The sequence below is a fragment of the Citrus clementina genome, unplaced genomic scaffold, assembly GCF_000493195.1.
Source record: "Citrus clementina cultivar Clemenules unplaced genomic scaffold, Citrus_clementina_v1.0 scaffold_8, whole genome shotgun sequence".
In the NCBI taxonomy this organism is placed as follows: Eukaryota; Viridiplantae; Streptophyta; class Magnoliopsida; order Sapindales; family Rutaceae; genus Citrus; species Citrus x clementina.
The window spans coordinates 16,316,084-16,329,481 of record NW_006262022.1 but is presented as its reverse complement, the minus strand read 5'-3'; the positions used below and the strand labels follow the sequence as shown (position 1 = coordinate 16,329,481).

General features: G+C 32.3%; 1 protein-coding gene across 1 annotated transcript; it reads left to right on the top strand.

The window, feature by feature from the left end:
- Window positions 1-10,068: 10,068 nt before the first annotated feature.
- LOC112096412 (probable transcription factor At1g61730) lies at window positions 10,069-10,728 on the top strand. The gene has a single exon (XM_024179837.1). It carries the CDS (start codon window positions 10,069-10,071, stop codon window positions 10,726-10,728), a length of 660 nt encoding a protein of 219 aa, XP_024035605.1.
- The last annotated feature ends 2,670 nt before the right edge of the window (window positions 10,729-13,398 follow it).

The following is a 13,398-nucleotide window of genomic DNA, read 5'->3' as shown; positions in this document are numbered from 1 at the left end:
GATGTGGACCCCATAGGGACTAGTCTAAATCCCTCTAAAATATCTCATCAACAATAACATGCAGTGGGAGTGAGAGAGGGAAATTAGCTAATATCTGAGCCACGCTTAGAAGTATTAACTGCCTTAAAGCTTAATTGACTCATTTGAAATGAGCCGATGTTATACCTCAAATTCTCCTAAAGGTGTTATAGTCTTTTTTTCTCCTCAGTAATTCTTAGTATAAAAAAAAGAAGAGATCAGCAGGTTAAAAGAGAGAGAGAGAGAGAGAGAGAGAGAGAGAGAGTGCAGTTAAGCTGGGTCAAACTGAAATCAGGCTTAGTCATCATTTCTATTTGTGGCTATGTCATCGATGAAGTAGACGCTGACCGAGCCTCAAAGAGTTAGCGATTAGTCCCCAGCCATTATTGTCGCGAGAAAACATCCAGAGGCCGCTATTCAAAGCTTGAACAATCATAGAAATTGTTAACTCAAATGGGTACATTTTTTTCGATAACAGTCGTGTCGTCACTTGGGTTTTACCCTTTATAGCACCCTCTTCAAAGCTTGACTGGTAACCATCACCAAAAGAAGCTAAATCTATACTGATCACCTGTTGATGCAAGCTCAACTATCGAAGCTCAATTTGTGGCCGCATGTTGAGCACACCCCTGCCATTGTTGGATTCAGAATGACCTGGAGCTCCTATCTAGACCTTCCTGATACCGTTGGTTGACCTCTAGTCACTATTAACCATTGAAGGCATTTTAATAACTTTAAAATTTGAGGTTAAGTTTAGAAGATGTTTTAAATGAGAAATTTAAGGACGTTGGAGTTTATGATCATGATCTCATTAAATCTTATGAGAGTTTTCTTATTGATTTTTGGATGATGATATTAATAAGCATTCGTTACATGTAGATGTCAATGGTAAGTAAACTAGACTTTTAAATGAATCACAATAAAAAATGTGTACATGTTTGACATGTTTGAAAAGACTATTTTAATATATATGGATATGAGTTTATATGATTTTGTTCTTGTATTTATGTGATTTGTTGTTATGTATTAAGTGTGTTTATCCACATGGACAAAAGTATGTGTGAAAGTTCATTGGCATAATCATGAATATGCATTATGTTTTCTATGAAATGAGAAAGTGGATTTTAGCAAATTGAATTAAAAAAAGCAAGTGAGTTTTCCCTTTTTTTTGGTTTCTTGAATTTGTTACTTACTTAATGGACACTTTAGATGTTATGTTTAAGAGATAAGTTGGGTGAAGGAAGTTTACGTCAATCCCAAAGTTATGAAAGTTAAGTGAGAATTCTACTAAGGGGTAATTGAATTAAGGTAAATCAAGTAAGTAATTTGAAAGGAAGTGTGAAGTTGAATGTGACAAAGAAAGAGACTTTAATGAATTTATTTTACAATGTTTTCAAAAGACCATGCCATGTCATCCATTTGCATTATAAATAAGTATATATGTATTTTGCTATAGTTTGCTTACTGAGTTTTGTACTTATTATAGTTTATTGTGATTCTCAAAAATCCAGGGTGGATTCGTGATGAGCAAGAAGAATGACTTGAATTGAGAATGGTAGATGGTTTGGTAAAATTTTAAATTCTTCCACTACAGTTTAATAATTGTGTTTGAGGATTGAATTATTAATGATTGCAGAGAGATATTTAAATATATATGTGAGTTATAGTTAGTTTCACCCTCCAAGCTTAGGGTGGGTCATTACAGATGGTACTAGAGCAATTCCTAATCGAAAATGTGTGGATATTAGTGGTATCCCTTATAGCTTGGAAAGGATGTCGTAAGAATGATTAGAAGTAGGTCTATGCCAAATCTTTAAGCATTGTGATTTTATTGCTAATAAATATATATAATTGAGGTATTAGAGTAGTGTAGCAAAAGCATGATATATTTTATTTAGGTCTTTATAAGAATTTTCAAGTCATAAGTAATTTTGAGGTGTAGCTTCTTTTAAACATTACTAAAATTGAATTTTGAGGACAAAATTCTTTTAAGAAGCTAAAATTGTAATACCCCAAATTCTCCTTAGGGTATTTTAGTCTTTTTGCTCTTTAGTAACCCTTCGTATAAAAAATAATAATAAGATATCAGTTGAGAAAGAAAGAAGAAGAAAGAAAGTGACTAGAGAAAGAGAAAAAGAGATAGCACAGTTGAACCGAGTCAAACGTAAATTCGACTTGGTCACCATTTTCCATTTTCAGCTTCATCATTGGTGTAGTAGGACACAAATTGAACCCCAAGAGCTGATGGTTAGTACCCAACCATTCTTGTCGCAAGAAAATGACCAGAGGCCGTTGTTAGAAACATGAGCAGTTATGATCATGATCTGATTATATCTTACGAGAGTTTTCTTATTGATTTATATTGATGATATCAATACGCATTTGTTACATAGGGATGCCAAGAAGTAAGTAAACTAGACTTTTAGATGAACAAATGAACAATATGTGTATGTTTGACATATTTGAAAAGCTTATTTTGATCTAAACGAATATAGATTTATATGACTATATGATGTATAGTTATGTGTAAGAGCATTTATGTACATGGCAAAAATATGAGTAAAAGTTCATTGGCATAACAATGAATATGCATTTTGTTTTCTATGAAATGAGAAAGTTGATTTTAGCAAATTGAATTTGAAGAAAGTAAGTTTTCCATTTTGCTTGGTTTCTTGAATTCATTACTTGCTTAGTGGACATTTTAGATGTTATGTTCAAGAGATAAGTTAGGTGAAGGATGTTTACATGAAGCCCAAAGTTGTTAAAGTTAAGTAAAAGTCCTTTTGAGCAGTACTTAAATTAAAGTAATTCAAGTTAGTGACTTCAAAGGAAGTGTGAAGCTTGAATATGACAAAGAGAAAGATTTTGATGAATTTTTTTCACAATGTTTTCAAAAGATATGTACGTATGTATGTATTTTGCTGTATGAATAACTGGTTTGCTTCCTAAGTCTTGTACTCATTATAGATTATTGTGATTCTTAGAAATTCAAGATTGATTTGTGATGAGTAAGGAGAAGGACTTAAATTAAGGATGGTAGCTAGTTTGGCAAAATTTTAAGTTCTTCTACTGTAGTTTGACAATTATGTTTGAGGATCAAATTTTTAATGATTGGAAAGAGATATTTTAGTAAATATGTGAATTGTAATTAGATTCAACCTCAGAGTTCGGGGGTCATTACAGCTAATCAAAGGTTAACATTTGCTATCACTAAGGATAGTCTATCGACCTAAATATGGAATGCACCAAACATTGTTTTACAGGTGCTCAGCCCTAGAGATACTAAAGGACTCAAGTTAAATAATCAAATTACCCCAAATGCCCCTATCTGAGGATGACTTATTACAACTCACCACATGTCCAAGAGGACATTAAGACTCCCTCGGGGGCACTCTCTATATAATGTGAAGTCAACTCCAAAAAGACATGCTCGACATCTTCTTCATCACTCTTAGTTTTTCATGGGTTTTAAGGTTTTTTAGAAACCCATCACTTTCTGCAACACTTACATAACTTGGTCATTAGAGTATCGTTGCCGACCTCTGCTGGCATCATTTTTAATGAATCTTTCTTTTTATTTTTTGGTTCGTCCTTATAGTTCATCCCCAAAGCTTGTTTTAAAATGAACCAGCCTACACCATTATAAAAAAAGAAACCCCTCTGTCAATCTCTAATAATGCTTTGGACTAAGTTAAAATCAATTCAAAATAATAAACAATCCAACAATACTGTTAGTCTTAGTCTTTACATGATATGATACTATTTCGACTCATGTTTTGCTTATTCTAGTAGTATGCACCGAAGGATATTACAATTTACTTAATGATGGGGACGATGACATGATGCTCTAAATAGATTAAGAAACTATATTTAAGGGATCTCAGGGGCACTATATAGGGCTCATAGAGACCAAGGAGTCTTAGAAGGCTTAGTGGGTCTTTAGGGAAGCTTTAGGGAAGCTTTAGGGATCATTAAGGATGCTCTTAGGGAACTTTGGGGTGCCCTTGAGGAAGAACAAAGCATTCATAGGCATAAATGTAAAAGACAGACAAGATTTACATGATTTGCCTATGGCCTACATCTATGAGCTCAACAACCTATCGACTTTGTAAAATATGATCTTAGAAGGGTCTTTATATTACAGGTAATAAAGATCATTAAAAGAGTCTTCATAGTGCTTCTACCTCTTAGGACTTTAAGAGGAGATTAGTTTTCATCCTTAGAGATACTTTTAAGGAATATCCTTATGTGTAGGGGATAAGTGGGAGACTAGTTGTGTTTTATCTACCATGGATAAGCTTATAAGTAGCTATTGCTTCTTAGAAAGACGAGGACCGAGATAAAGAGTGAGGAAGACGATCTCTTTATGGAGAGATAAGTAGTGGAGAAGGGGACTTGTATGGTATGTGATGTTGAGTTGTGAAAGCTTTAAGACTGGAAGAGGTAAAGAGCTTTTGGAGAACTGAGAGAGTTAAAAGACCTCCATTTTAGAGCGAATGAAGAAAGAGAAGAAGTTAGAGAGAAATCTAAAAGGAAGAAGCCCTTCTCTAAGGATTCAAGCTTGGTTTATATAGTAGGGTTGTTAAAGGCATCCTTCGGTCCCTCAAAACACATGGCAGAACCTTGTTGGCAATAACCCTATTTTATATAAGGACATTTGCATAATTATCAATTGGAGTTCAAATAATTTGAAGCAAGGAATTGTTTGTATGAGGAAATCAGAGTTTGATTGAAATTCTACATAATTCCACAATAAACTCCTAGTTCATGGTTGGTCGTACGTAGCTGATTTGAGATTCTCATCCTTTTAGAATAATTATCCTTTTTAGTAATTTCATATATGAATAAAAAAGAATTATGATAAAAGTGATTGTTGAGAGTTGATGAGATAATTTGAAGAGGTCAAATATCATCACCTCTTTCACCTATCACTCATGAGTTATTAGGTGTTTTTGCCTATCTAAGAGATTTTCAGATTGAGCTTCTTTGTATTGACCCATCTCATGAGCATCGGTATTTTTTTTTTAAATGACACTCATAAGCATGGATGAATCCAGTATAGGTCAGTCTCATAAGCTTTTGACTTAAAAAAATTTCTAAATACCCCTTCAACTTTTATAAAATTCAAAATATATTAAGTTCAATCCATCGTCCTCTCATTCAACAATAGACTAGTTTTCTTGTTATTTTCTATTACCATTTTTGCTTTCCCAGTTAGCGGTCTAGGTAGCCTTGTTCCCATTCTTCATTTCTCTGGGTGAAGCAGGCCCTCTCGTAATGATATATGAAGGTGTAAAACCTTGATAATCAATGTCGAAAAAAAGGAGTACTATAGAAGAGGATATAGAAAGTAAAGCTCCTCTTCGTCAATGTCTTGATAAACGGTGAATGTTCCTTTAACCAGCAATTAGAGCATTTCCAAAAAACTCTTCAAATAAAATTCTACTTTTTATTTGAAGAGTCATTACAATATTAAACACTCCAAAAGACACGTTAATTTAGCTTCTTCAAATAAAATTTGTTTCTCACTCTTTAATATTGTCGAGTGAGTTTCTCCCTCTTCTATTAATATTTTATTATTATTTTTTGAAAAGATAAGACTGTAATAATTATTATTTATGTTTCCTTTAAAAAACATAACAACAATTCAATTTAATAGTGGAAAGATTTGATTAAAATAATGTTAACTTATTCTTATTTGATGAGTCTTTTGGAGGAGATTGTATTTTTCCATCCACTTATTTGCCACATCAGTAAGCAAATTGATATTTGAAGAGTAAAATCTAAAAAGTCTTTTGGAGATGGTCTTATATATAATTTATAAGTTTAATTCCCACATAATTTACAACTCTCCACCCAAAAAAAAAAAAAAAAATCATTGCTTGTATTTGAGTAAGATTGAATGATAATAGTAATGCTTGCATTAAAAAAATAATAGTAATGAATTTATCATTCAAACTGTACTCAAAATAGGGAAAAATATTTAAGGTCGTCTTCAGTAATTATTATTATTGTTGTTATTTGTATTTGTGTTTGGTGTACTTGAAGCAAAACTTTTGGGATCTTGAAAGATTTACGACCAGATTTCATATTATGTAAAATGTTTGGAGTCATTTACCAGTGATCAGTAATCAAACTGTTAGCTTAAATAATCAGACTATGTAATTGATATAATATTATTGTCATTATATAATTAATTAATTAATTGTATGTTATTAGATTTGCACTACAGATTTTGTGGTCTGTCCAAATATCGAGGTTCATAGAAATAGCTATTGTCAAATTAAAAAGGACCTTGTAGTCAATCAAATTAATATTGAGATTATAGAAAAGTTTTAAGGAATGGGAAGGTCCCATGCATATTATATTTCCAAGGATCTATAAATTTTTTAACTTTATCGTTGATCAAGTATGCGTGCGTGACAACGGCATTAAGAATTTCTCTAGTTTAATGTGTTTTTAGAAGCACGAGTGAGAAAAAATAAATAGTTTTAATAGCTTTTATTAGAATTTCAAAGTAATAATAATTTTAGTTGTACTATTCCAAGGAGAAAGTCTAACGGTCGTTTGAATAGGTTTTGGAATTTTCTTTAAACATTTATATAACCATAAAGGAAAACAATTGAAAAAAATTGTATAAAACTCTGCTTATAAAACAAAGAACACTATTTAATTGGGCAAAAGCCAAAAGCCAAAAGCCAATTCCCTTTTGCGCATTTGTTATCTTCATGTCATACATGCAATAGTTTACTAACTTTTTTCACTTCATATATCTTTATAATATCCATGAAAGAAAAGCCAACATGTTTGCTCCATTTGCCTTTAGGAGAGTGGTGTTCGACCTTCAATTTAGAAGAAGCTATTTGCAATCATGGATTTTTTATGATGTCTCCAAATAATTGGATCCCTTCAACAAAATCTCTCCAAAGACCTTTGCGTCTTTCAGATTCTACAAAATCTATTAATGTGTCCATTTCTATTGATGAACAAAATTGTCTCATTGCTCGTGCTCTTGATGATGATGTCAATGAAGTTGTGTCCAAACTTACAGCCGCAGGCCGACAAGTCATACGAAAACAAATAACAAGAATGTTAAGATTAACAGAGAGAGATGAAAAAGATGTGAGGGATTTTCAAAACATTCATCAACAAGCAAAGCAAAAAGGATTCGGTCGACTCTTTCGCTCTCCTTCTCTTTTTGAAGATATTGTCAAGTCCATTCTCCTTTGCAACTCCTCGTAAGAAGTTGATTTACACTTGCATGTGCTACGTACTATTCATTCTTCTTTTTCCCCATTAAAGATATGTTTATTCCCAAAAATAAAAAATGTGTGATTTTGCTTTTATCATGCATAATTGAATGTGACATTCAACTACCATATATATATATATAGTGTGTGTGTGTGCGCGCGCGCTCGCACACATGAGTTTTTACTTTTGTAAACTCTATGGTACAAGAGGAGCTTTGATTAGGAAAGGAGGACAGATGACTCTTAATCAGGGGTGACCTAACAAGCCTTACCCCTCCGAAACGAGCTAATATGGACGCATTTATTGTGCTTAACTACTAATAACCTTGATAGTTGGGGAAATATATTATTTTTACTTAAAATGTTTCTATTTCAATTGTCAAGATTTTATGTATTTGAGCTAGCACAGTATAATTATTTCTCTAATAATAAATTTATTTAACATATAGGTGGACGAAGACATTGAGCATGGCTCGAGCACTTTGCAAGCTTCAACCAGAATTAATAAAAGATGATGATAATGACTCAAATTCATCCAAACCAAAATCTGTGGAAAATTTTCCAACCTCAAGAGAATTAACCAATCTAATGAATAAGGATTTGATGAGAGAATTACGTAACAATCTTGGATACAGAGCAGATTATATTCTCAAATTTGCTAGAAAAATTGAGCGTGGCCAACTCAATATTCAATTTTTGGAAGAAGCACCGTGGGAGCAAGTGTATAAATTGTTGATGAAGAACAAAGGCTTTGGTCCATTTGTGTGTGCCAATGTGCTGGCTTGCATTGGTTTTTATCACAAGGTTCCAACAGATACTGAAACCATCAGGCATTTACAAGAGGTTAATTTACTCATGTATACTTTGATTAATTTGCAGATGATTATCTTACAATAATATATTATAATAATTATGTTAAATTAATTAATAGATTAACCATAATTACTATTAATTATTTCAATTTTTATATTTTTGACAGGCACATTCAATGAAAAGCAACAGAAAAACTGTTGGAAAAGATGTTAAAGAGGTTTACGATCAGTATGCTCCATTCCAGAGTTTAGCATATTGGTATGTACCTACGTTTTAAGTTTGACTATTGGTTAAAGAAAATAACAAATTAATTAAATTTTCATTTATTATTCTATATGCATGCATGCATTGTAGCATGTATCATATGCTAAACCATTTATATTATATATTATTAAAATTACATATGATTCAGGTTCGAGCTCTTGGGTGGATATGAAAGTAAATTTGGAAAGCTCAGCGAGTTGGATAATTCTAAGTATGATTTTGTCACCGCAACGCGCAAGCCAAGCCCCTTGCTTAGAAAGCAGTAAATTTACCATACCGTTTTGAGTTTAGCCTGGTCAGGCACCAACTCTGGCAATTTTTTTTTTTTTTTGGAGTAAAGGGCTTTTTCCTTAATTTTATTTGTGGAAATTAACTATAACAATAACTGTAGCATGAAAATTGTTGGTTGTTTAATTTGGTTATATTTATGTTTTGTTGTCATTGATGAGTGACTGTTTATTTTAAGTATTTTCTTTCTTCAGCTCAATTGATATAACATTCATCCATTTGATGATAAAACAAAATACTCAGTAATTTTATAAGATATGAAATTTTTTATCTTATAATGAGAGATACATAAACATGGATCCAAATTGTGGCATAAATGATGGGATACCTAGAGTAAACTAGCACAATAACATATATATCTTTACGGGGAACAAAAAAAACTGATGGCTAATCGATTTCTCTATAAAACATTTGAGTAATTCTAGTGTTATAAATCAAGAATAAGAGTGAAGAGATATTATGTGAAAAATATAGCACATATTGTTTGTCTCATGTAATGCAATTTTTTCGGCCCTTATTTCTTTGAGAGGATCTTCACTTTAATTAGCTTAAATCGTTTTCTAATACAATTCTTGGGCTATTGGCACTACATGGTCCTTTCAATTTTACTAGTATAAGCAACATGGGTAAGACATCAAAGATCGCATTCTTCCTCTTGACACCTCTTGGGTTCCTTAACTTTCTTCAATGATATAAACACATCATTGTAATTTACAACACTGGTAAATAAAAACTTGGAATTTAAAGGGTAATATTTTAACATTTCGTTTTACTATAACTGTCTTATGCTTTTATCAACAAGAGAATTAGCGTAAATAAAAAATATTTAAGTGGGATTCTCTAACATTTAAAAGGGTTTTCTGAGTAAAAGTTAATTTTTAAATTTTATAGATAGGTATATGAAATAATAAGGTGTTTCAAGTAAATTCTACGGTTTATTTCATTCTGGACGTGAGCCGTCATGACTATCCTTCAAAGACGGTCTATTTAATATTTTAGTCTTCCCTAGTGGATGTAGAAGCCAGTTAAAACAATTGGTAGGTTAAATTAATGCTGAAATATTATGGCTGTGATCAAAATTCAAAACCATACGATTTTAAAGAGGCAGTCAACTCAATACCTAGCAATCAAATTTAATTCTTATTTTCGAATTAATTTCTAAGTAACCCGTTATCTAATTAATTAATTAGTTGGTCAACAGAAAAATTAATCGTTCTAGAAAAAGGTAACATTTATTGAAGACATCAATTCGAAAAAGACAATCAAGAAAGCAAAATTTATTAACCAGTTCGTCATCGTGTGCATGCTTGACACGCTCATTTATACCTATAAACCAAACCAACCCTGTGAGTAGAGACAGAGATGAGATGAAAATTTGCAATTTTGAGTTTCATTTGACAAAATCCAATTAGTTTTTAGTCACATATGTAACGCAATGTCTTCTAAATTCCAAAGTATCAAAAGCTGCAAAGGGAAAGAGATTCAAATGGTTGAAGCTGACCATTCAAACGCCATTGTTATTCATAATGAGTCTAAAAAGGCCTTTGTAAAGATATGGAGCGATTCTGATGAGATAGCTGTTTTACAAGGAGCAATTAAATTCAGGGAGGAGAAACATATTCTGCCTAATGCTGATTTTAAGAGGTTTCATAGGTTTGTATCTGGTTCTCTCCAAGGAGATTTTAATAGAACTCAAATAAGAGAGAAACTACGTGCTTTGAAGACAAAGTACATTAATAACGCAAAAAATAATAGGAAGTCAATGTGGAAGCATCATGATCGAGTTTTGTTTGATCTCTCTAATATTATTTGGAACGAACCGGTTGCTCGAAAAACTGAAGGCATTGGCTGTGATATTTCTACTACTTCTGTTCGCTCAAAAGTTATTGAGTTCTTTAAGTTGAATTTGGGGCCTGATTTGGTCATAAAGAATGCTCATTTGGTTTCAAGTGAGATGAGTGAAGATTTGGAGAAGAAATGGCTTCAAGTGGCAAAAGGTGAGTTGGAGCTTTTGATCTCAAAATATGATCTTGTCAATGAAGAAGCTCGTGCCCATATTGAAGCCATGAAGAAATCAATTCTCGGTGATTCTTAATTATGTTTTGAAGGCGGTGCTGTTTTTATTTTATCGTAAGTTCTACCTTTTTTGTTTGTTTATGTTTTTCAAAATTTGGGAATCGACTTCTTTGCTAGCTTTTTGTATTTTTATTTTTATTTTCTTTTGGGTGCTGTAATAACTCTCTTCAGCTGCATCTTTAATTTAGTTGAATTTTATTTTCATATTTCTTGATTGCTTCTATAATTATGTGGGTTTTAGTGTATGTGGATTTGATCAGTTGAGCTAAATAATTCAAACAATTTCCATGCGCTGGCACCATATGATTAAATTGATTGATTTTTGTCATTGTTTTCAATATTATGAAAGAATTAAGCCTTGCCATAATTGAGGATTTATTTTAGCAGTTATATATATTGTGCCCATTGCTATAAAATTTTTGGCATGTGACTGTGGATAATGGACTTATTACCTTTTGTTTCAGACGGATCCATATAAAATTATACATCTCCTGCATATTTGAAAGTATTATTTTGACAGGAAAAACAGGGCAGCAATTAATTTTTGAGTTTGAGAGCAGATTAGATTTTTGCTTAATTTTATCTTTTGGCGGCAAATTAATGATCTTGCAAAGCATACACACATATATGTACTACCTAGAGCCCCCTTTAACAGAAGTAAGTGCTGGAAAAAATAGCACAATATGGTTTTTTGACGCCAATTTTGTGAAAGATGAATATCAATAAAATATATATACATAGATCATTTGGAATTTCCTTCGTGAGCTTTTCATAACAAGTCATAGAATGGTAAAATTTGTTTGTGGATGAACGAGAAATTAGATATCAAAGAGCACCCATTAGTTTGAAAAAAAAATGAAGGAAAATTGGCAAATCCTACGTTGGAAAAGTAACTAAGAATTAAAGGCTTTATATTTACTTACACATGTGATAAATGGTAAGTATTTTATGGATAAAGGCTTTCTCGACGCGTGCCCATACAAGGGTGCAAATTGCTCATCAATTTGGCTTGACTTATGTACACTTGCATGTCTCGCATCCACGAATGCCGTTAAAATTTGAGCCAGCAAGTCTTAGTTTGGTTTTGCCATTTTCTTTTTATAATGAATTGGAATGAAAATAAATATGAGAGTATGACAACTGAATCAATTAGCTGTTGTTACATAAATTGATAAAGTATTATAGTAAGAATTAGTAGGCTGTTATGAGGATGAACATGGCTGGCTTTCAAGGAAAATACAGCTTAAAGAATTGTTATAATTGATTAAACATTGCAAATATTTGCAATTGTTGCATATTTAAATGTCAAAAATTAAATTAGAATTCTAAATTCTATGATCCAGTGCATATTTTCCTAGATCAAATTGCACTCCACAAATCTTATAAATTGGCTTCCAAATTCATTTGCAAACCACACTAGAATTCAAGTGATTATCTAATCTTTCTTCTCTCAAGTAAATTGTCACAGGATGAAGTTCTAGCACAAAAATTGCTGAGTAAGCCTGTCGAGTTTCTCAAACTTGCTAAGTAAAGATACTTGCGAAAAAGCTAGGGTGAAGAGAGAGCAACAAAGTCGTAGACAAAGTATATTACTTGAAAGAGTGTGTCTACAAGAGTGCTTTACAAGTATGCTTGAATTGCTTGAGAATTATGTGCAAAATGGCAAGTGCCATGCCTTATTTATAAGGGAGGTTTGCCCATTCTAGAGAACTCTATTCAACTTGCATAATTTGCCAAATATCTAGATATTTCTAAGTATACACAATTTTAGAAAGTTCTAGATATGTACAAGTAGTGCGATGTACTATAATTGTTGAAAAATTCCAGAATCGAGCCAAGCTAGCACATGTTGGCTTGGATTTGGGCCCTTGGGCCTAGAATCTTGGGTGCTTGAGCTGAAATTTTGGGTGGCCCGTTACTTTGCGCACCTTAGCCCACCAATTTAGCCTCCTTAACTAGAAAGTTTGAGCGGCTTATGACATCTTTCCCCACCTAATCTTGTGGTGTCTTCGTCGCATTCTCATGCTTGTATTAATGTTAAATGTGCTCCATGAATTGCCCTAGATTCTCTTTGCGTTCCCAGCAAGCTTTAGTGTTAGGGATGTCTCTCCATTTTACCAAGTACTCATTGTAAGCCGGTACAACCCTTCTTCAAATTACTCAATCAATAAGGATGTACTCCATATCTTTGTCTAATGCTGTGACAATGTTTGTTGGGGCACATCTCGATTCACCACACTACAACAATAGAGACCTTTTGCAACAACAATGGTTTGTTGCTCAAAGCATAAATTTTGTTGCCTTAGATTGTTGGGAAAAAAAAATATGTTTGTTGTCAAGGTCGTCAGTATAGCACTGTCTCGCTCTATATTCAACAACAAAACAAAAGTTTTCTTGCCCTAAACATCTTTCTGCAACAAAATAGGTTCGTAGTAAAAGAGTGTCCAACTTGTTTACGAAATTGTTTTGCAACAAACTCTTTTGTTGCCCTTCCACTAAATTTTTTTACAACAAAATTATTTTGCTGCTAATAAATAAAATAAATAATTTTACAATAAAATAATTGTGTAGAAATAAATTCTTTTACAACAAAATTATTATATCACAATTTTCAAAATTAAATACAATGATAATTAAGACCATTTTGAGAACAAGAGAACTAGTTGATTCAAAATAATTATTATTATTG